General features: G+C 41.3%; 1 protein-coding gene across 1 annotated transcript in view; it reads right to left on the bottom strand.

Annotated features, from left to right (window-relative positions):
* Window positions 1–11748: 11748 nt before the first annotated feature.
* MROH8 (maestro heat like repeat family member 8) overlaps window positions 11749–23159 on the bottom strand; it is a gene marked incomplete at its 5' end in the record, with an annotated part of 54641 nt that continues 43230 nt past the window's right edge. The window contains 10 exons of the mRNA XM_084246669.1: window positions 11749–12070; window positions 14701–14766; window positions 15009–15108; window positions 16356–16478; window positions 17620–17775; window positions 18886–19050; window positions 20329–20469; window positions 20798–20912; window positions 21184–21321; window positions 22287–22477. Of these exons, the coding sequence (XP_084102795.1) occupies window positions 11841–12070; window positions 14701–14766; window positions 15009–15108; window positions 16356–16478; window positions 17620–17775; window positions 18886–19050; window positions 20329–20469; window positions 20798–20912; window positions 21184–21321; window positions 22287–22477 (1425 nt within the window). The 3' untranslated portion in view covers window positions 11749–11840. The remainder of the gene's footprint in view (window positions 12071–14700; window positions 14767–15008; window positions 15109–16355; window positions 16479–17619; window positions 17776–18885; window positions 19051–20328; window positions 20470–20797; window positions 20913–21183; window positions 21322–22286; window positions 22478–23159) is intronic.

Raw genomic sequence — 23159 nt, forward strand, 5'->3', positions numbered from 1 at the left:
CAGGTCTTCTCTGGACTGCTTTTGGGGCTGGTTTCCTGCCTTTTGCCAGGTGGTGTCCTTCATCTCAGTAATAACTCTGCCAGCCTGTGAGGTCCGGGTTTGTAACTCCCGCGGTGTGCCAAACTCAGTCTGACTGAGATCTGTGCCTTGAGTTCTGAGATGCAGGAAAGAACAGAAAAAAGTTACTCCCTGGAGGCTTTGGACTCTATCTTCATAGCCCCAGTGAGTGATCATTTGAATGGCTGAAGGATATTAGGGGTTGTTGGGGGAAGAGCAGGGTGAGGCTGGAGGCGCGGGGGTGAAAGAATTCACCGGAGACACGGGGAGAACGGAACCAGGTGGATTTATTGAAATAGACTAAGAGAAGCAACAGGTGAGGTGGGAGAAGTCTGCACCCTCAGTAGGATTTGAGACTTTTCTTTTTAAAGATTTATTTATTTTTATACAAGAGCTGGGGTACAGGCCAGATGCGCAGGAGGGTGAGAGGATTCACCAGAGACACAGAGGGGAGCAGAACAGGCAGACTGGGTGACATACACTGCTGAGGGGAGCAGCAGGCGAGACAGGAGAGGTCTGCTTCGCCATGTGGGAATCTCCCTGGCCAGCGGGAATTGAACCCGTGCTGCAGAGATTGAGGACAGCTTCACAGCGCTGTGCTCAACCCACTGCGCCACTAGGCAGGCCCCTGAGACTCTGTTTTTGCGGGCTTTCTAGCCTGGGGTGCCAGTTTGCACCAGTTATCTGTTGGGATGTCTGGTCTCTGGCCTTTGACACAGAAACATGTTTTGGCTTTTGCTTCTGCTTCTACATTCCTGCAGCAGGGCTGGTTTTTCTCATCATAGTGGTCAGTTTCATGGTCTTGTCCTTAACCTTAGTCAGTTGTACCCCAGCATTTCCCCCCTCTCCTGAGAGGACAATAACAAATATTTGGAAATGGGGCAAAGATCTAGCTTCTGTAGTTGCTTCAGGCTGAATTTTGGGGCATAGCACTGGCCCTACCTAGCTTATTGTCAGGACAGGGGATGGGCTGTGAAAGGGAACTAGAAGGCTGCACTTTGGGCTTTCAGACCAGAGTCAATTTTAGCTGTTAATGTGTTGTTTTGAAGAGCTATCCGTGGTGCAGGTTGTCCAAAATGGGATGCCCAAGCATCCAGGTCCAAGAATTTTGTAGCTGTTTGTGCCTCTAGGTTTCAATCCTCTGTGACTGAAAGGAATAAGCAAGAAGGCAAGATCACAAAATGAATGTATAAACATGGCCTTGTAGTGAACAGGGCAGTGGTACTGTTTAGGTTGGCCATCAATACCTGTGAGGAGGACATTTGAACAGTAGGTTGGTCCTGGAGAATTGGAGCAAGGCAGAGCAAGTGGTCCCTTTCTACCAAGAATGTGATCTCTTTGCCTGCCACTTCTAGGGTTAACCCAGGGCTTACCCATAGAAAAAGTAAATAGGGGGGCCTCCCCAGTGGCACAGCGGTTGAGCGCTGGGCTGCGAAGCTGCCCACAACCTCTGCAGCGCCAGTTCAATCCCTGGCCACTGGGCGAGGGTCCCAAATGGCGTGAAGACCTCTCCTGCCACCTGCTGCTCCCCTCAACAGTGTAATTTGTCGTTCTGCTCCCCGCTCTGGCTCTGGTGAATTCTCTCACCCTCCTGTGCTTCTGACTGTACCCAGTGCTTGTATAAATAAATAAATCTTTTTTAAAAACAGGAAGGAAAAAGTAAATAGGGGAGGCTGTCTCACCTCTGGACTTCTTCAGCGATCTTCGCCTGCACTGGCTTCATAGTCAGAGGCAGCTAGTGGTCAGTTTGTCCTCCCATCTAGCCTGTGGTTTGGGCTGGCCTCCCTCTTTTGGAGAATGGTCCTGGGGGCAGCTTCTTCAGACACTCATGGCTGAGGTGTCCCAATTTGTTGCAAATTTTATGTGATTGAATGTGGCAGTGGAACTAGGCTGGAAGTCCATTAACAGGTTCCAAATGCCATGGGATCCATGGGACCTTGGGTGAGTCTGAGATGGCAGGGTGCTGGCAATGGCAGCTGCTATGTTACTGGGCCCTTCTGTTGTCCTCCCTTTTCTTTTAGCCTGGCTGCCCCACTATGTGTCATTGTTGGCCTTAAAGACTATGTCCAAAAATATGGGGAAAGGGGCCCGAGGCCCTTGATTCCATCTCTGGAGACTGTGCCTGATGTCAGGGCAAGACTGGCTAATGAAGTGCACAGCTAGGATTGCTTGTCCTTCTACAGTCTCTGAATCCAGATTAGTGTACTTTTTCATAGCCTCAGCAAATCTAGCTTGAAATAGTGCAGGATTTTGGGTCTTCTGAGTAACTTCCCTCAGTTTTTAAAATTGACCAACTTAACGATTGCGTTCTGCATGCCCTGAAGGAGGCAGGTAATCATGTGATCCTTGCTTTTATGACCAGAGTCTTAGAATTGTGAACTCCACTAGAGTCAGTGTTAGGGACCTACCAAAACACATTAGGTTTTAAGAAGTCTTTGTATTTTTTAGATCATTCCCATTAGTTTACATTTATGTTGAAAAGGTGTAACAATTTTTATGACAATGATACCTATGAGGTATCAATATGTCATATGATACCTGTGAGGTATCAATATATCCAAATAGACACAACTGGTTTTTCACAATGAAATAGATTTTATCAGGTGTCTTAGGAATCCTTTTAAGACAAAAACTTTACTAGTTTAGAATTTTTTATTTCAGAGAAGATGTGTAAAATGCTTAATTACTCAGAGTGACAAAGATTTTAAAGAACAGATATTTGACAAAGCTCGGCAATGCTCATAGGGTAAGATTTTTCTCAGGTAATCTGAGGGTAAAAGAGCACCACAATTTTCAGATCAACTATTTTATTTTATTTTTAAAAAGCTTTATTTATTTATGCATACCAGAACTTGGGTATAGGCCAGAGGTGCGGGCTAGGGGGTAAGAGGATTCACCAGAGACAGAGTGGGGAACAGAAAACAGGCAGACCTACTGAAATACACTGCTGAGGGGAGCAGTGGGTGAGACAGGAGAATCTGCCATGCCATGTACGTTAGCTCCCTGGCCAGGGATCAAACTCCTGCTTTAGAGTCTGGTGATAGCTTGATACTGCTGAGACTTAACTACTGTGCCACCAGGGGGGCCCCTAAACAGTCTTTGTTATGGGAAGCTAGTGAAAGCAGCTTTGAAATACCTTAATTCAACAACAACAACACCTTAATTTTTTCATATGCAAAAAAAGGACTAACTAATATTTAAGTTACTAAATACATAGTAGTATACTAAGCAGTATACTAAATTACTAAATACATAGTAGTATACTAAGTATACTACTAAGTAGTATACTAAGTATACATAGTAGTATACTAAGCAGTATACTAAATTACTAAATACATAGTAGTATACTAAGTATACTACTAAGTAGTATACTAAGTATACATAGTAGTATACTAAGTATACTTAGTATACTACTATGTATTTAGTAACTTAAATATTCTTTTGCAGCAAGTCATTCAAGCACAAAAAATTTCTTTTCCTACCATACCTTTCTCAGACTTTTAATGGTGTGATTTTTCATTCTTTATGATTTTATTTCAATGATAACCATTTCATGTTGACACTAAATCCTTCTCAAGCCTTTCAAAATATCTATTTCCAATACATTCCTTCCTTTTTAAACACACACTTTACATCCAAGTTTTTAATCTTTTGATTGTAAGACATTGCAATAGCTGTTATACTATCATCCCTTTAGACTAGACAGCTTACCTAAACACATCCTTTAATTACCTTTTAGGTGAGATTACATTAAATTTTAGCTCGTTATAGGAAGGAGCAAAAAGTAAATCTGAAAATTCAGTAATTTCAGATAAAATGACTTTAGTCAACAAATTCTCATTATTAAATTTAGCAAAACCTTAGTTTTATAAGATTTAGCCACTATTTAAATAATGATTAAACAGATTTAAGTATTAATACCCAACATTAAAATCTCAAGGCATGCCTGCTTCAAATTTATCCATTAAATTTTGAACTAGTTTTTGTTTAATCAAAATTCCAGATCACAATCTCAAAATTTGGGTTTTTCTATTAGAATGTATACAGGCACCCTCTGGAGGCAAAAGACAATGACAGACACAGATATCTCTTGATTTACCTTTAAAATTTTGGCCATGTGTACTAATTTTACATAGAAGGAAATATAGGCGACATGATATGCACATCAAAGACATCTTTACAGACACATCACCCAAAGCAGTGATAGTGAAGGCAAAGATCAACAGCTGGGACTACATCAAATTAAAGAGCTTATGCACAGCAAAAGAGACAATAACAAAAACAAAGAGAAACCCCACCGACTGGTAGAACATTTTTGCATACAACACTAATGATAAAGGACTGATCACAAAAATCTACAAAGAGCTGATAAGACTCAACAAAAACAAACAAAAAAAATAATCCAGTCAGAAAATGGGCAGGAGAGGGCCTCCCCGGTGGCGCAGTGGTTGAGCACTGGGTTGCGAAGCTGCCCGCGGCCTCTGCGGCACCGGTTCGATCCCCGGCTGCTCCCCGGCCACCAGAGGAGGGTCCCACATGGCGCGCAGACCTCTCCTGCCACCCGCTGCTCCCCTCAGCAGTGTACTTCGGTCCTTCTGCCTGCTCTGCTTCCCTCTCTAGCTCTGGTGAATTCTCTCACCCTCCCGCGCTTCTGACTGTACCCAGTGCATGTATAAGCAAAAAAACAAACAAACAAATAAATGAATAAATAAATTTAAAAAAACATAAAAAAAAAGTAAAAAAAATGGGCAGGAGAGCTAAAAAGAAACTTCTCTGAAGAGGAAATGCAAATGGCCAACAGGCATATGAAAAAATGTTCAACATCACTTGTAATCAGGGAAATGCAAATCAAAACTACCATGAGATACCATCTTACACCAGTGAGAATGGCACATATTAAAAAAACTAGCAACAACAAATGTTGGCGAGATTGTGGAGAAAAAGGAACTCTCCTGCACTGCTGGTGGGAGTGCAAACTGGTCCAACCACTATGGAGGGCTGTGCAGAGATTTCTTGACCTACTAAACATAGAGCTTCCATATGATCCAGCAATTCCACTCCTAGGTATTTACCCAAAGGACACAGATATATCAATTCCAAAGAGCACCTGTACCCCTATGTTTATTGCAGCACTATTTACAATAGCTAAGCTTTGGAAACAGCCCAAATGCCCAAAAATAGATGACTGGATCAAGATGTGGTACATATACACCATGGACTATTACTCAGCATTCAAAAAAGATAAACACATGCAATTTGCAGCAACATGGATGGAGCTGGAAGGGATCATGCTCAGCAAAATAAGCCAGAAAGAAAAAGAAAAATACCGGATGGTCACTCATAGCAGGAATCTAGAAAACTTAAATAAGGGACCAGGAAAAAGAATAACTATAAGAAAGAAAATATCAAAATCAACAAACAACTATGAACCAGAGACACTCTATGGGGTGTGGGGGACGGGGAAAGGAGGGATTAGGGTCAAAATAAGGGGGTTGCAATTGTCTGGGGAATATAAAAATAACATAAAAGAATGTTATTTTACCAATATTTGTGAAGACACTGAGAACTTTTATTAGTTTCTAAGTTATTACTAACTTCTTCAGATAAGAAAACATTCCTTAACTTTGCAATACTAAGATGTGATCCTTTGCCTTTACTTTGTTTGACCTCACTGAGACCAAGTACATTTTAAGACAAAAAAACACTTTTTATGGACCAGGCATAGGGAGGATAGCAGAAGAGGTAGATTAAGATCTTATTTTGCAGTTTGTCTGATCCTATACTCTTTTTTTTTTTTCAGATTTATTTATCTATTTATACAAGCACAGGGTACAGTCAGAGGCACAGGAGGGTGAGAGAATTCACCAGAGCCAGAGCGGAGAGGGGAGAGCAGAAAAGACAGACTGACGAAGCACACTGCTGAGCGGAGCAGTGGGCGGCAGGAGATGTCTGCACGCCATGTGGGACCCTCGCCCAGTGGCTGGGGATTGAACTGGCGCCGCAGAGGCTTCGGGCAGCTTTGCAACCCAGCGCTCAACCGCTGCGCCACCAGGGAGGCCCTGATCCTACACTCTTATCAGAAATCTAAGGTTTGGAATTTAGTTCAGAGAAAATTGCATTTCCTCTTTATAGTTTTTATCAGGTTCATTACTTTTAATAAGAAAATTAACTTTTTGGGGCCTCCCTGGTGGCGCAAGAAGACACGACCTATGAAGCTCTCTGCGGCCTCTGCAGCATGAGTTCTATCTCTGGCCAGGGAGGTGAACCACATGGCACAGCAGACCTCTCCTGACTCGCCCGCTGCTCCCCTCAGCACTGTATTTCAGTAGATCTGCCTGCTCTGCTCCCCACTCTGTCTCTGGTGAATCCTCTCACCCTCTACACCTCTGGCCTGTACCCCAGCTCTTGTATGCATAAAGAAATCTTTAAAAAAAATTCAGGAAGCAGATTCTTTACCCTCACAGTGGGCTTCTACAGTAGTCTGGGGAAGATTTCACTGAAAACTTATGTGCTAGGAGGAGTCAGTAAGGTTGAACCCTATGTTTGATATCCCTTCCATATTGTCAGTCTCATTCATAGGAGAACGTAACAGGAAGCGATTGTTAATTATCCTTTCTCATCCTTTTAACTCTGTGTGTTCCGAGGAAGTTTTTGAAAGAAAGCAGCTGCTTTTGTCATAAGGTTTGGAGGATGGCAGGAAAATCTCTGTTCCCCAAATCATCTCCAACCCCATCTCCAAGTACTTCTTGTCTCTATCCTGCTTAGTAAAGCATCCCAGATTTTCATGTTTTTTGGCCTTAGAATTCTATACCTTGTTAAAAAGCAAAACACTCTGGAAGAGTTAACCTCATTAAGTCTTGCATTAAACACACTAACAGTGAGTTCATCAGATCCTTTCCTGAGGGAGAGGTAGGAAAGGAACTACCAAGAACCGGAGAAGGAAGGGGTGGGGGGAGTTGGAAGGAACAGAGAGATTGGGCCTATTTTTTTTTTGAAGATTTATTTATTTATTTATTTATTTATTTATTTATTTATACAAGCACTGGGTACAGTCAGAAGCACGGGAGGGTGAGAGAATTCACCAGAGCCAGAGCGGGGAGCAGAGCAGGCAGAAGGACCGAAGTACACTGCTGAGGGGAGCAGTGGGCGGCAGGAGAGGTCTGCGCGCCATGTGGGACCCTCCTCCGGTGGCCGGGGAACAGCCGGGGATCGAACTGGCGCTGCAGAGGCTGCGGGCAGCTTCGCAACCCAGCGCTCAACCGCTGCGCCACTGGGGAGGCCCAAGATTTGGCCTATTTTATAATTTAACCTAGCAGTTTTACTTCTCAAGGCTGTTGCCTTGTCAGGCTGTTGCCTGAGAGATTCCCCAACCTTATCCTTTACTTCCATGATAGTTTAATCTTTTAGTAAGAGGGAAAAAAATAATTTATTATAAAGCATTTATCTCAGTATAAGAAGGAAAAGCAATTCTCAAAGTAAAAAAAGTGAAAATAAAACCAAAATGATATTCAATTATAATGAACTTTTATTTCAACATAACAAAATTAAATGTCCAAAATTTTTGTTTTGTATACTTTTAAAATCCCTAAAATACAGATCTATTTCTGGAGATAACCTTGCATAAAAGTATTGGAGATATTTGGAATAAACAGACTTTAGGTAGTCCTTCAGTCCTTCCCAGTACTACCTCAGTCCTGCTGAGGTAGTTCAATAAAGTGCAGTCAGTCCTCTGTCTCTCAAAGGATGTTTCTCTGTGAATTTTAACACAATATAGCATAATTAAAAAGAGAGTAAGTATTGTGCTTGCTACTCTAGTCCCTACTGGTGGTATTACTTAGAAAATAAAAGTCTACCTGGAGGTAAAGGGACTCCAGCATAAATAACATTATTTTATTTTATTTTTTTAGGGTTTTTCTATTTTTTTTATTTTTTCTATTAATTTTTTTTACATCATTGTTCATTTTTAAACAATCTTTGCTTCCCCCCATGCCCTCAGGTGTAGTCCCCATAGAGTTTCCTTCATCAATGCACCCGTGCACCGTCACCTCAGTCCCCTGTGCTCCCTCCTTCTCTCTGATCCCTGTCCCTCCTCCTCCCCTGCAGGATGTCTCTGATTTATAATTGTCCGTTTTTGCTTTGTTGTGTTTTGTACTGTTATTATTTTTTACAGTGATGTCTTATTTGGTTCCCCTATATTTCTGCTATAAGTGAAACCATCCGATATTTTTCTTTTTCCTTCTGGGTTATTTCACTGAGCATAATTCCTTTTAGCTCCATCCACGTTGCTGCGAATGGCATGAGTTTATCTTTTTTGATTGCTGAATAAAATTCCATTAATGAGAAAGGATCCATTCACCCTCTTACAGGTCACTAGTGATATAAACTGCACCCCAAAACTAGATCTGTTTTCTGCTGTGAGGTAGGAATTGTTTGAGATCAAAACAAAGATTCAAAAATATTGCTTAAGAATGCCACATTTTGCTCTAGTTCATTTTTGTACAGTGTGTACTCTGTCCCACTAAAAAAATAAAATGGGGTCTAGGTAGACAATATCAGTTGAGACAAAAACTATATGATCTCATATGTGGATTCTTTAAAAAAACAAAACAAAACTATCTTCATGATGTCATTGGTTTGTTTCACCATCCTGTGTACATGATTCACTCTTGGTGATGTTGAACTAAAGCCAATGAATACATCTTCAATCTGGTAAACGCATAATATGAAATGAGGTGGGATAAATAAATGCCAATAATATAGTAGTAAACGTAAATGGGTTAAAAATCAATTTTAAAAAATATAACAGAACTAAAGTCATAGAAAAAGAGATCAGACTTGTGGTTACCAGAGGTGGAAGGTGCGGAGAGGGAGAACTGGAGGAAGGTAGTGAAAAGGTATAAATTTACAGTCAAAGATAAATAAGTACTAGGGATGTAATGTACAACATGATGACAATAGTATCCCTTCGTATCTGAGGGGGACTGGCTCCAGAATCCCCCTTCCCCCATGGATGCTCAACTCCCTTACATAAAATGGCATAGTATCTGCTTATAACTTATGCACGTCCTCTCATATATCTCATCTCTAGATTTCTTATAATACCCACTACAACATAAGTGTTATATAAATACTTGTTATCCTCTATTGTTGAAGGAATAATGACAAGAAAAAAAAGTCTACGTATTCAGTAAAGATGCAACCAAAGCAGACCTAACCTCATAGTATGTATTTTCCACCCTGGTTGGTTGACTGCAAATGGGGAACCTAACTAACACTGCTGTATGATATACAGGATATTTGTTAAGAGTAAATTCTATAGTCATCACAAGGATAAATTTTCCCTTTTTCCTTTTCTTTTTTTATTGTATCTATATTGGAGATGGATGTTAGCTGAACCTACTGCTATCATGCAGTATACCTTGGACACATGCTATATACCTTACACAGTGATATATGTCAATTATTTATCAATAAAACTGGAAAAATATTTAAAAAGATAAAATTAGGTACAGTAACTTCAGGTAAGAACTGTTCAAACTTTCTATTTGATAAATTAAGACTCAATATCACCTTACATTTGGAACATTTGCTTGATTACATGTTCTGTTCCTTAGCTTCCCCATCTGCAAAATGGAGATAATAATAAATATAGTGATTGAGAATTTAAAGAATTATATAATGCACTTTGATCCTGACTCATTGTGTTAGTCATTTTTTTAAAAGATTTATTTATTGATACATACAAGAGCTGGGGTATAGGCCAGAGGCGTGGGGTGGGGCGGGTGAGAGGATTCACCAGAGACAGAGTGGGGAACAGAACAGGCAGATTGACCAAAGTACCTTGCTGAGGGGAGCAGTGGGCAAGTCAGGAGAGGTCTGCTGCGCCATGTGGGTTGCTTCCTGGTTGGCCGGGAATCGAACTCGTGCTGCTGTGGCTGCGGATAGCCTCATAGGTTGCATCTTAATCCTTGCGCCACCAGGGAGGGCCCTGTGTTTGTCACTTTTATTGGATAATCCACAAAATGAATAGTTCAAAAGTGGCTGCATGCAGTCAACCAAGGAGAAAGCAGCAAGGAATGCATGTAATGCAAATGTACTTGCTGCACTGAAGTTTAACATCTAGTGGCCATCCTCAAGGTATATTATAGGCTCTGCTCAAGGGAGATTTCCTGCATCAGGCAGCTGGAGCCTGCATTTTGGCTCAAAAACTCCTGACTTCTAGTTTCAAATATGACAGTCTCTCTTGGGCAGGGATCTTCTTAAAGCTACATTCCTTTAAAAAATCCAGTTGACCATGAATCATGGAGAAACTTGTTCCTAAATTTGTTCTATTTTGGCAGAGGGATGGGGTTGAAAGCAGGAGTCAGGGAGATGCAGAGGTAAAGATTTATACTGCTTACTTTACAAAGGTACTTTCCATCCTACCTCCAAGAAGCCTCGCCATGGCCCTAGATAGTTCAGTTCTAGCTGTCCACTATGTTCTTTAACAAAACAAAAGCCTGGGAAATAGACCAATAGTGACCATTTCTAATTAATCCAGCATCTCACTGGGGGTTTCCCACCCTGCCCTGTGCAGCTTATCAACACTTTACAACAGAAACTAATCTCTTCCTCAGGAAATTTCTGCTTCTGAGATAATTTTCTCCATCTATGTTTAAAGCTGATAGTGGGTACTCAACAAATAATAGACCCATGTGAGGACCTGAGAGTTGTAGGAGAGTTGTAGGAGAGTTGCATATATTGGAGAGATTTAGTATGACACTGTTTCAGACATTTTTTTCTTGCTTTAAGATTTTTTTTTTAATATCCAAAAGGGCAGGTTTATTATTAAAAGGGAGAGAAGAGTAAAGGACACTTGCACAGACACAAGCAGGCAGAAAGAGCTGCCCCTGAAAGGGACAGGTTTGTTAAGAGAGAGTCCTGCATTGTCACAGGCCAGCAGCCCTGGGAGGAGAGCTGCCGCTGCTGCCCTGGAAAGGGAGAAGGTCAGTGACAAGGAGCACCTGCAAAGGCCCAGGAGGGCAGGAGGGTGGCTGTCTGGCTTTAGGATTTTTAAGAGAAATGGAAAAGGAAAGAGAAAGGTCATAAAGGATTTATAAAAATAAATCCCTTATCGGCCTCCCTGGTGGTGCAGGCAGTTGAGCGCAGCGTTGTGAAGCTGTCCGCAGCCTCTGCAGCGCCGGTTCGATCCCGGCTGGCCAGCAAGTGTCCCACATGGCGCGACAGACCTCTCCTGTCTCGCCCACTGCTCCCCTCTGCAGTGTATTTCATCAGTCTGCCAGTTCTGTTCCCCACTCTGTCTCTGGTGAATCCTCTTACCCTCCCGCGCATCTGGCCTGTACCTCAGCTCTTGTATAAAGAAAATAAATCTTTAAAAAAATAAATAGATCACTTATACGAAACTATAACAACAGATTGTTTCTTAATTCTTAGAGCTTCTGATAAGTAGAGTGGGCCTTGACAAAAGACCCAACAATACTAACACTGCAACATTAACATTTATTTAGAATACTGGAGTGGGACTGGTTTAACGAGACAAGAATATGGATATTCTGGTATGCCTCAAAAATTCACTACATTTTCACTATTTCTGAAAACTGAAAACAAGAGCTGCCCCCCTTTGTATATTCTCATTCCTTAAATGTTCTGAGGTAATTAAATGGGAAGAAGTAGTTTGCTGCTGGCATTGCTTGAAGCTGGAAAAAACCCCAAAAAGCCGCACTGGTTGCTTCTGTGGTTTCTGAAAGGATTCGTTTTTACCTGACATTGCTTAACTTGCATTTCTAGGTAGGAAGACAGCCCAGGAGCTTCCTCAACCAACAAACTGTCGGCCCAGGACTTGGTTCAGTCTGCATCTTCTGGATTCGGAACAGAGCCTGGGAAGCAATGACACGCAGAGAGGGCTCAGGGTCATATAGCAGCTCTTTCAGATCTAAGGGGAAAGAAAATCCAGGTTGGAGGTAAAAAAATCTATGGAAATGATCTTCAGGCCACAGGCTAAACAGCCAACAACCTACAGCAAAAGAGATGAAGGGCTAACTTTTTCCAAACCTCTGCTTGAAAGCTTATATGTGTGTAGGCCAATTCTAATTTTGACTTAGAAAACATGCTCCTCAGTTGCCAAATATTTTACTCTTTTACAATAATCATATTCCCAACTACTGTACATAAAGTCAAATTATCTGGACCTGTTAGGTCATATTTAATACTGCTAATTCCTAAGTTTCTGTGTTAGTCCTGGAGGGTACTCTCATATCATCATTCCCTTTAAACTGTTCTTAAAATACTTAGTTGTTGTTTTCTTATTCCAAAAGAAATACATGTTCATTGTGTAGAAAATTAGGACAATACATACTAAGCACTAGAAGAAAAAAATCACTATAATCCTACTATCAGAGAAAGTCATTGCTATTTTTCTGGCCTGTTTTTTATTCATTTATTTACACATGTATACTTTTATCTTTTGTCCAAATGGAACCATATTATACATATTATCTAATAATTGCTTGCCTTAATATAGCATCATCATTTATCCACTATATTATAAATTTTTTTTCTAAAATATTTTTCATGGATACTTTCTTTTGAGAACGCAAAGAATTTAAGGATATTGTTTAAGGATATTATCATATTGCAAATACATCCCCTCAGATTTCCTGTTTACTCTTCAGTTTTTTCTGTTTCCTTTTTTTTTAACAAAGTTGGTTTTTAGGGCCTCCCTGGTGGCACAAGGGGTGAGGCACAGCACTGTGAAAGTATCTGCAGCCTCTGCAGCACAAGTTCTATTCCCGGCCAGCCAGGGAGCAACCCACATGGCGCAGCAAATCTCTCCTGTCTCGCCTGCTGCTCCTCTCAGCAGTGTATTTCAGTCAGTCTTCCTGTTCTGTTCCCCACTGTCTGGTGAATCCTCTCACCCCTGAACCTCTGGCCTGTACCCCAGTTCTTTATGCATAAATAAATACATCTAAAAAAAAGTTGGCTTTTAAAATTTTTATCTAAACAAAACTATCAGTCTTTTGTTTTATGGATCTGTCTTTGTAATTATACTTAGGATGGACTCCCTTTTTAATTTTTAATTATTTTATTTTAATTCTCTAAGGTCTCAAAAATGTTCAAAACCGCTTCATAAATTAGAACTTTTAATTTTTTAAGGAACATTTTAGCTTTTAATTTATCAGTTATTTCCAAAATGGAATAATACATCACTAGACTTTAGTGTCTTTCTGTTCTTATGTTAAGATGTCTACGTATTCTACAGAATACATAGGAGAGAGTGCGCCATGTGGGTTAGCTCCCTGGCTGGGGATAAAACTCATGCTGCAGTGGCTGGCAAAAAGTGATAGAGCTGAGACTTAACCCCTGCGCTACCAGGGAGGCTCTATTTTACCTATTTTTAAGACAGATAGGCCACTGTTAGAGAATGAAGAGGGTGGCATTATTTCAATAGGTTAAAACACATGAAACAGCTGATTTTTTTGTTCTGAAGAACAGCAATTTCATATGGTTCACCCCAATCTATGTATATATAATCTTATATACATATTTGAGATCCACTACTTCTTCAGTGGGTATAATTCTTTGAATACCACATCCTCAAAGTTGTATAATTATAGAAAATTTTCACTCAATGACAGTTCAAAAAGCCATTTGCATGATATTACCTTATACAACTATAAAACATCTCTATTACCACGTCCTACTATAAGGACATGTCTATAAGGACAAACACCTATAGAAAACAGTGCTGCACCTGTGATACTTGTAAGGTGTCAGCAAAATTAATTAAGAGTGTATTTGGGTGGGCCTCCCCGGTGGCGCAGCGGTTGAGTGCTGGGTTGCGAAGCTGCCTGCAGCCTCTGCAGCGCCGGTTCGATCCCCGGCTGCTCCCCGGCCACCGGAGGAGGGTCCCACATGGCACGCTGACCTCTCCTGCCACCCGCTGCTCCCCTCAGCAGTGTATCTCGGTCCTTCTGCCTGTTCTGCTCCCCGCTCTGGCTCTGCTGAATTCTCTCACCCTCCCACGCTTCTGACTGTACCCAGTGCTTGTATAAATAAATAAATAAATCTTTTAAAAAAAAAAGTGTATTTGGGGGCATCCCCTGGTGGCGCAGGTGGTTGAGCACAGCACTGTGAAGCTGTCTGCAGTCTCTGCAGTGCCGGTTCAGTCCCTGCCGACCTCGGAGCAACACACATGGTGAGCAGACCTCTCCTGTCTTGCCCGCTGCTCCCCTCAGCAGTGTATTTCATCATTCTGTCTGTTCTGTTCCCTGCTCCATCTCTGGTGAGTCCTCTCACCCTCCCGAGCATCTGGCCTGTACCCCAGTTCTTGTATAAATAAATAAAAAAAAAAGAGTGTATCTGGGTAACATCTTATTTCCCGAGGAAGTCCAGGAATTGTTCCTGGAACACTCAACATGTTAAGCCTGTTTTCACACAAATAGGGTCCTGTTCTTTCCTAAAGGGAGAACTGGACTGGGATGAGCTTATCATTCAGTTGAAGTTTCCAAGGGCTTTCTTACTGCGAAAGTCAGATTTTCTGGATCTCAGAGTCTTAACTCTGCCACAGCGTCTACCTACCATCACTGTGTCTCAGACACCTTTCAAAATATGAGGCACCCCAGCCCCAGTGATGTTATCACTTACCATTCTCTATCCAGCCAGTACCCTTCATCCTGAGTTCACTGTGATCCATGTATTGTGACAAAAGCCCTAGATGCAGGATAAAGTCAGTGAGTCTGTGATCTGGCTTCAGCTGGCAGAATTTACCTTTTGATAGACTGATTCCAAAAACCCAACTTCCAAGCACCTGATTGTTTACTATAGATAATATAACCCTTTCTCCAAAGAAGTATTTTCAAGGTCATCTTCATAAAGAAGGGGATACTCAACAACACAATTTGGTAAAGTACAGGATAAAAGTGACTGTAGGAATGAAAGGATTTTCTCTGTACCTACAAACAAGACTGCTGTTCTTCTGATGGGGAGTTTTGTATTCTTGGAGAACATCAATGTTTGAGCTAGGATGTTAACTTTCCCCTGGCATTTCTTTCCCTAAGTGGGGAAAAAAGAGTGTAAAGTCGCAAACAGCACTATTTATATCAGTCTCATCATAGTTTCCAGAGTTAGGGTCTATGGTAGAAATACATATAGAGTACAGGGCTTAAAGTAACTATAGTTGCCCAGTGAATATTATGCCACAACAATAAGCCCCTCAACAAAGCTAAATCCCGAGTACACCTGCTTCATACACACTCATGCTGCATACTGTGCATGGAGTGCCTTTAAAGCCGTCTTCACTTCTCTGTATATAAGAGATACACTTTTCCTGCTCTGTGAGCTCTGCCTCCCTATTAATTCTTCCCTGACAGCTCCTGCCTGCCCTGAGCATTCTGCTGGTACTCCTTGAGTTTCTATTTAATTTTCCATGGAGGTTTTATTTCTCCTGAGGAAGTTTTAATCCTGGCCATGTTCCTCTCTAAATACTGTCATCAGTGCATCACTTTGGTTAGAGGTTAGAGAGAAAATCCCCAGTGGGAAGCCTAATACTAGGGTACTACGGGGCGTCCTAGCCTACTAGAGGAACTCATATTGGGTCCTAAATAGGCCACATATATGGAAGATGCCTGAGAATAGTCACTCCTAGGGTCTTGATAGTAGAGACTGGTTCTAGAGATAGTTGTCTAGAAAACCTCCTGGGGAAAAAAAAAGAAAACTTCCTAGGACTCTCTGTAGCTGCCTGGCCCAAGCCTGGCTCTGAGATTGGCCACAGTATCCTTGTCAAATTTTAAAGAGAAAGGATGCCATCGAAGTCTTGGCAGAGTCACTGGCATGTTGCCTTCATGCTGCATGGCCTACAACAGCATGGCAGACCTTGCTTGAGTTCTCTGAACATGGTCTGATGAAGGGTAAAACCATCCAAGATATCAGAGGGAAGGATTAGAGATCACTGTAAAGGCAATACAAAACACTATTTCAATTGAGTCATAAGTAATTTTTGAGCATGTATTATCAGCCTGATCCTGAAAACTCTGGCTCACATTAGAGTCTCCAGAATCTAAGAGTTTACCAGTCTTTTTTATGAGGAAAGGTAATAATAGAAAGTGAATTTGTGACTTGGGAGAAAATGTAGAAAAACAGCTTTACAGTTCAAAACAGTTCATAGATATCAACTATTGATGTAAAAAGAGATGGGAAATGCTTCTTTTATTTATGTTCCTCCATTTACAATCCTTGTCTGATAAAAATCAGTACATCAGCTTACTAAAGTTTAAATCATGAAATCATTATAGCCCACATACAATGAATGTGCAGATTTTTCCAACTTCATTAGGTCTGATATACCAGGGGTCTTTGGAGTACACTTCCTGTGGCAGCTTCCACTTCAGGAACTGGGCACATATAGTTAGGACTTGCCTACTCTCCTGTGAAAAAGATGAACATAGGTGGGCATTTTCAAACATTTCTTAACTGGGGTAAACTTTTTTGAAATAAAACTAATACTAAATCCAATATGAAAAGCTGATAAACTCAGAATAATCCTGGTTGAAGCGAGGAGAGGGGTGGAAAGGAGCCAGAATTCCGCCCTTCTTCAGCATCCCCAATTAGTCCCTAATGTGGATCCATAAAACCTTCAAGTATCTGGGAGGATGTAGAAATCATTGCTCCAGGGCATAAGTGAGAGCTACCAGGACTAATACTCAGAACAGAGATTTGGGCAGGAGTTCCCAAGACCCCATGCTCTAGAGATAGATGTTTCACTTCTGGGTTTATGGCCTTCAACTCTTACATACATATCCAAGGAAATATGTACTAGAATATCCGTAGCAGCATTGCAATAATGAAAAAATTGAAAATAATCTAAATATCTAGAAATAGGACAAGTTGATATGTTATAGAATATTCACATGATGGAATTCTCTATAGCAGTGAAAATAAATGAACTGGAGCTCAGCCCAGGGTCTCAGCTGCTCTACAGTTGCCTGACTGTCAAGGGCTGACAGAGGCACTGGTGTGGTATCAATACCTCCACACATCTGTAACCCCTACAGGGCACAGAGCAAACTTCACCATCACTTGGTTGGGAAGTTCTGCTCAATACTTTATTGGCACCTGAAATATTTTATATTTATGGCTACAAGGTCATAAAACTTTCTTTATAACAAGGTGTCAGGACCCACCTTAATCTTAAGGCCATAAGACATTTCTTAAAAATGAAAGAAAATAGCTAATAGAAGATTAACATTGTCATCAACAAAAGTTTTTTGAAATGGGTACTATATTTAAAGCTCTATTAGGCTGATCATTGGGGCAGAGTTATATAAAGTTATAATATATTGTTCTTACCCACAAAGGGCAGTCATTTGCTGTACACCAACAAGGAGTGAGATTTTTCATACAATTTCATTCAAGCAAGATAATTGAAATGAAGACTGTACAAGAGGAAGTAGGAAATAAAGATGGTTTCACAGAGTCCCTGCCATCATAGATATGAACTCTTATGTGCAGATTTGGCATTGGATTTGAAGCTTTTCAGGGCTGAAAGCAAGTGACAGTAGGCATTACCTCAGCTATAGTATCATTTTCATCCTGAGAATATAGCAGCAGTGGGATTAAGCTGTCCAGGACTTGGTTCTCTGCACCTTTCTTATCTGCGTATTTCACAGACTTTATGGAAGCTCCAAAGAGGGTCATGGAGAAACGATGAACATCAGGTCTCACCTGTGAGGAGAGTATCCAGAGGGAAGCCAGTCACTGAAAATGTTCATGCTCGACATGAGCTCTGTGTGGGATGAAACACTAGTCTTAGCACGAGGCTATCAGCAATAGGGTGTTGAGGGCAAGACACCAAATCAACTTGGAGACAGTAAGACCTGCTGCTTGAGCATTCTGTGTTGTTCACCCCCTTCTACAAATGAAATGTGGGCACAGTTCCACCTGTAATTACCACAGCTCGTGCCTTGTAGTGGTATAACCATCCACACCAAATTCAAAATATCAGTCTTCGCAAGTTTGAACCTTTCAAGGATGTAGTTCATTGTGCTCCATACATTTTTGAAAAATCTTTGGGATTTGGGCCTCCCTGGTGGCGCAGTGGGTTGAGCTCAGCGCTGTGAAGCTGTCCACAGCCTCTGTAGCACTGGATCAATTCCAGCCTGGCCAGGGAGATTCCCACATGGCACTGCAGACCTCTCCTGTCACGTCCGCTGCTCCCCTCAGCAGTGCTTTCGGTCTGTCTGCCTATTCTGCTCCCTACTCTCATCCTCCCGCGCCTCTGGCCTGTACCCCTGCTATTGTATAAATAAAAAAAAAAATCTTTGGGATTTGGGAGAGGAATGAATATATGTACAGTTTACCATCTTGACCCAGTTCTGATTGTTCCTTGAGAGGAAAGACAATGCTTTTTCCTAGACATACTCCCTATCTCATAAAGCTGGATTACATCTTTGGCAAGTCTCTATGTCTCGTTTTTTTTTTTTTTTAATCTGAAATATGGCAATAACACCAACCCTACCAACATCACTGGTTACCTAGAAGGGTCTTGTTTTTAATTTAAATTTTATTTTTATATTCCCCATACAATTACAACGCCCTTATTTTGTCCCCAATCCCTCCTTTCCCCGCCCCCTACCCCCCATAGAGTGTCTCTGGTTCATAGTTGTTTGTTGATTTTGATATTTTCTTTCTTAGAAGGGTCTTAAGAAAGTTAAAGTGCTATAAATGTAAAAGGCACCATATCAAACAGAGTATATTTATTACTATTACGACTTTTACTTGCTATTATGCTAATTACTCTCTCCTAGGAAAATGTCTCCTCTCTCAGGGTCTTACATCACCAAATAAGGAGAAGAGAGTCCTCATCATGTCAGTCAGGGTGGTGAAATCCATTGTGCTGACGAACTGCAGCAGTATCTGGATGGCCAGCAAGACTATCTTCTCATTGGTTTCATGCAGGAGGTCTAAGATGCTCGGCAACAGGCTTCTGATGTCTTCCCTCTGTATGCCAAAAAGGGATCTCATTATCACCTCTTCTAACAGCACTCGAGCTGGAGTAGGGAGTCCCACCTTTTTTTACTCAGCACCTGATGTTTGTTGAATTTTTGGTCATGCTGGCAGTCAAGAGCAGAGAAGTAAAGAGGGCGTGACTGCTCTCTCTCAGTATTGGCAGGGCTAATATGTAAAGTGGGAGAGGACTGTTGTGAGCTGCTTCACAAACCAGATGTAGGGACAGTCCAGGGAGATGGGTTTGGGCTTAATGTAAGGAATTGCTCTCCTAACAATAAGAGAAAGTGAAATATGGCCAAATCAGGTCACAGTAAGTTCCCCAACATGGAAGGTATCCAAACAAAAGTTAAAAGATTCCTTTGTAGGAATTTAAGAAGAAATTAACTTATGGGATTCTGCTCTTATCAAAACCCTCCAAAGAAGCTCAGGGTTTTAAGGCCTCCCTGGTGGTGCAAGGGATTAAGCACAGCACTGTGAAGCGATCCGCAGCCATTGCAGCAGGAGTTCAATGCCCAGCCAGGGAGCTGCCCACATGGTGCAAGCAGACCTCTCCTGTCTCGCCCTTTGCTCCCCTCAGCAGTGTATTTCAGTCAGTCTGCCTGTTCTGTTCCCCACTGTCTCTGGTGAATCCTCTCACCCCCTGCACCTCTGGCCTGTACCCCAGTTCTTATATGTATAAATAAATAAATCTTTGGAAAAAAAAAGAAGCTCATGGTTTTAGAGCTTAAAACATTAATGTAAAATGTAAATAGAATAAGGCATATTATATGAACAAATATTCATGTATCCAACCAGAATTAACTTATTAATCTTGCCATTTTTGTTGCAGATAGATACATATATTTTTATTTTTATTTTTTAACTCTTTTTTTTTTAAGAGGCATGTATTTTATTCATTCATTTATTTGTTTGTTTGTTTGTTTGTTTGTTTATACATGCACTGGGTACAGTCAGAAGCGCGGAGGGTGAGAGAATTCACCAGAGCCAGAGCGGGGAGCAGAGCAGGCAGAAGGACCGAAGTACACTGCTGAGGGGAGCAGCGGGAGGCAGGAGAGGTCTGCGCTCCATGTGGTACCCTCCTCCGTTGGCCGGGGAGCAGCCGGAGATCGAACCGGCACTGCAGAGGCTACGGGCAGCTTCGCAACCCAGCGCTCAACCACTGCGCCACCGGGGAGGCCCTAGATACATATATTTTTAAATAAAATAAACTCAAGTGATAAATCTAAAGCTCTCTGACTTAAGAATCAGTGGTCTGGGGTTCCATCCTACCATCTCCTGGTGTCTCATAAGATAATACAGTCCTCTCAGGGCAAGAACTTTAAAAATAGTATTTTCATGATGTAGCCAGTCTTTCAAGCGGGCAACAGAGTATATGCTGGGCAATCTCCTAGCCAAAGGACTCTGGAGAAGCTGCAAGAACAAAGAAATAAACAAGTTACATTTAAATCCTTTTTCATGAAAGAAGCCACCTTCCCACCAACACCAAAATATATATTTTCCTTTGAAACCTCTACTCCATAACACGTACATTACAGGGTGATGCTTACACTGCAGGTACACGAGGAACAAAGAATAACGAATGTAGGCAGAAGCAATTCAATAGGCTTGAATCTGAAATTATTTCTATCTCATGTCTGAAATGCATCCCCATCTAACAGCAAGTTGGTTAGAACCTAGGAAGGCAAGTACTGCTGTTCTATAAGCTTCCTGAATCCAACTTCCAAAGAAGAGGTCTTACCTCCACGAAAAAGCCTGCAGATGTGAGTTTATGTTTGTCATCCCCTCGGTTAAGAAAAGGGACTAACAGGTACATAATCTTATGTGCAAGGACATGATTTTTTTCCAGCAGTGCACTGCAAAACAGAACACCGAGAGAACAGCTCTTAGAGATGCTCTTGTCCAGAGGGCACTGTGCCCAGGGTTGGGGATCCTTTAAAGTTTTGCCTGACCTCAGGTATACAGGAAGGTATGACAGGGCCAGGATCCCTGAAAAATCTTCCTGGCATTATGTTTATTTGTACACTCTTCGATGAGAAGATTATTATGACAACTAAAAGGGAAAAAAATACCCAAACCAATACTGATTTAGAGCAGGTGGGGATAATGCATGCAAGGAAGCCTTACTTGGCAAGGAGAGATACTCCCTGAAGATGGCAATCTTCTCCTTCTAGGAAGACCCATCCTTTATTCTTTTCCATGATGTTGAATTCATGCCAGCACCATGTTCTGAGGAGGAGTGTCTTTGTAGCCTGCATGGCAAAACTAAATTCCACAAAAACAGTACAAGTGAGTGAAGAGAAAGGATCTCTCCACTGACCAGCACACAACCACCCTGTTCTCACTGAGGAGGGTCATGAACTGACAGCTACTAGCTAGTGATTCTCTCCTTTCTCCTTTCTAGATTTCCCTTAAGACTCTTAATGTGCCAATAACTTGAAAGGCCCTTCTGAGAAAATTCTTAGCATAAAGAAATCTAAACAGATTTTGCTTTTCTGGGAGTTTGGAAAGAAATCTATGAGAAAATATATGGTATAGGCTGCTGATCTGATATCCACTGCTACCCCATAAAATTTACCTCCACTGCTTTTTAAAACTACTTACTGAACCAGTATCCTGGACATAACATCAAAGAATCTTAAAGCTATAAGGGTCCTCGGAGAGCACCTAATGTTATTTACATCTAAGGAAACTAAGGCACAAAACAACAGAAAGATTTGCCCACAAAAAACAGCTAGTTAAATCGATGAATGAGAATTCAGTTCTCCTGACTCTTACTCAGGTGTTCTTAAATATTCTACATTGTATAGCACATCCTCTGAAAGAAATCCACAGTGACACCAAGACATTTCTACAGAGAAACGGAGAAATAAAAACAACTTTTCATGCAAAAAAGCAGAAAGGAAGTATTGTTCAACCATGGATCAGCACTATTTTGGAGGTGGGTTTAAGGATGTGTTGCTTGTTGCCATCTCTACTTGATTTATCAAGAAAGGGCTAGAATGATATCATATATTATTTAGCAGGTTGCCTTAGCACCAGCAAAACCAAAAATAACCAATGAGAGCCCGGAATAATTTCTGGGCATTTTATTTTGCTGTCTCATGAGGTAAGCAGACCATCAGCTCCCCCCACAGTTGGGAACCACATCTTGGCTATTCTTCTGTCCAACACTGTGTTCAGAGCTTAGCAAGGGTTGGCTAAGGTAATGAAATCACAACAGGTATTACCACAAAGGGGTGACCTCTGAAGACATTTTCTGCTCTCCGTACAGGCCACTTGGGATGGTGACATCAGACATGGTGAGGTTGATGCTGTGGTGAATCTGGATGAGCAGAGTCATGAGAAGCTGAGGAAAGAGTCGGAATGTAGCTGCTCGGAGCCTGTTTCCAATAAATAGCTCATAAAGGGCATCTGTTGCCTGTGGTAGAAAAGGTACACAGCAAACCTGAACATCGCTTAGCCCAAATCCTGACTTTTGCTTTACTTCTTCCTGTGTCAGAACATGCTTTCTGGTTCTACTAATCCATAGGCAGAATGACAGAGGGAATCAGTGCTAGCACATGGAAATGAGGGGAAAAAGAAATAAGAGTTGAAGTGGTCATTAAAAGTTACCAAAGAGTGAAACCTAATAGTTATAAAAGGAAACTATTAACATACAAAGAAGACAAATAACCTAGAAAAGAATTTGCATCAATGTGATGTTTCTAATATATAAAATTCTCTTACAGATCAAGAAATAGAAAAAGGCTTACTACCTGCTGTACTGGCATGACCTGAGAGCTGGTTAGAGATGGAGACTCTTAAGTCCCACCCCTCACTTTCTGCATCAGAATTTGCATTTCAGTAAGATCCCCAGGGGATCATGGTTTGTGTGCATATTGAATATTAGAAGGACAGGTCTATAGGACATGAGCAGTTAAGTCCCAAAAGGAGAAATATAATTGGCTGACCAAAAAAATACAGTTTCATCCTCACCAAAATAATGATGAGATAAATGGATAAGGTAAATGGATCTGTGCCATATAAATGTTACCTATTTTCAAAAAGGTAATTAAAATAAATAAATTACTATGCAGCCATGAAAAGACTAGTAGAGAGCC

This window comes from Talpa europaea (assembly GCF_964194135.1).
Source record: "Talpa europaea genome assembly, chromosome: 11".
NCBI lineage: Eukaryota > Metazoa > Chordata > Mammalia > Eulipotyphla > Talpidae > Talpa > Talpa europaea.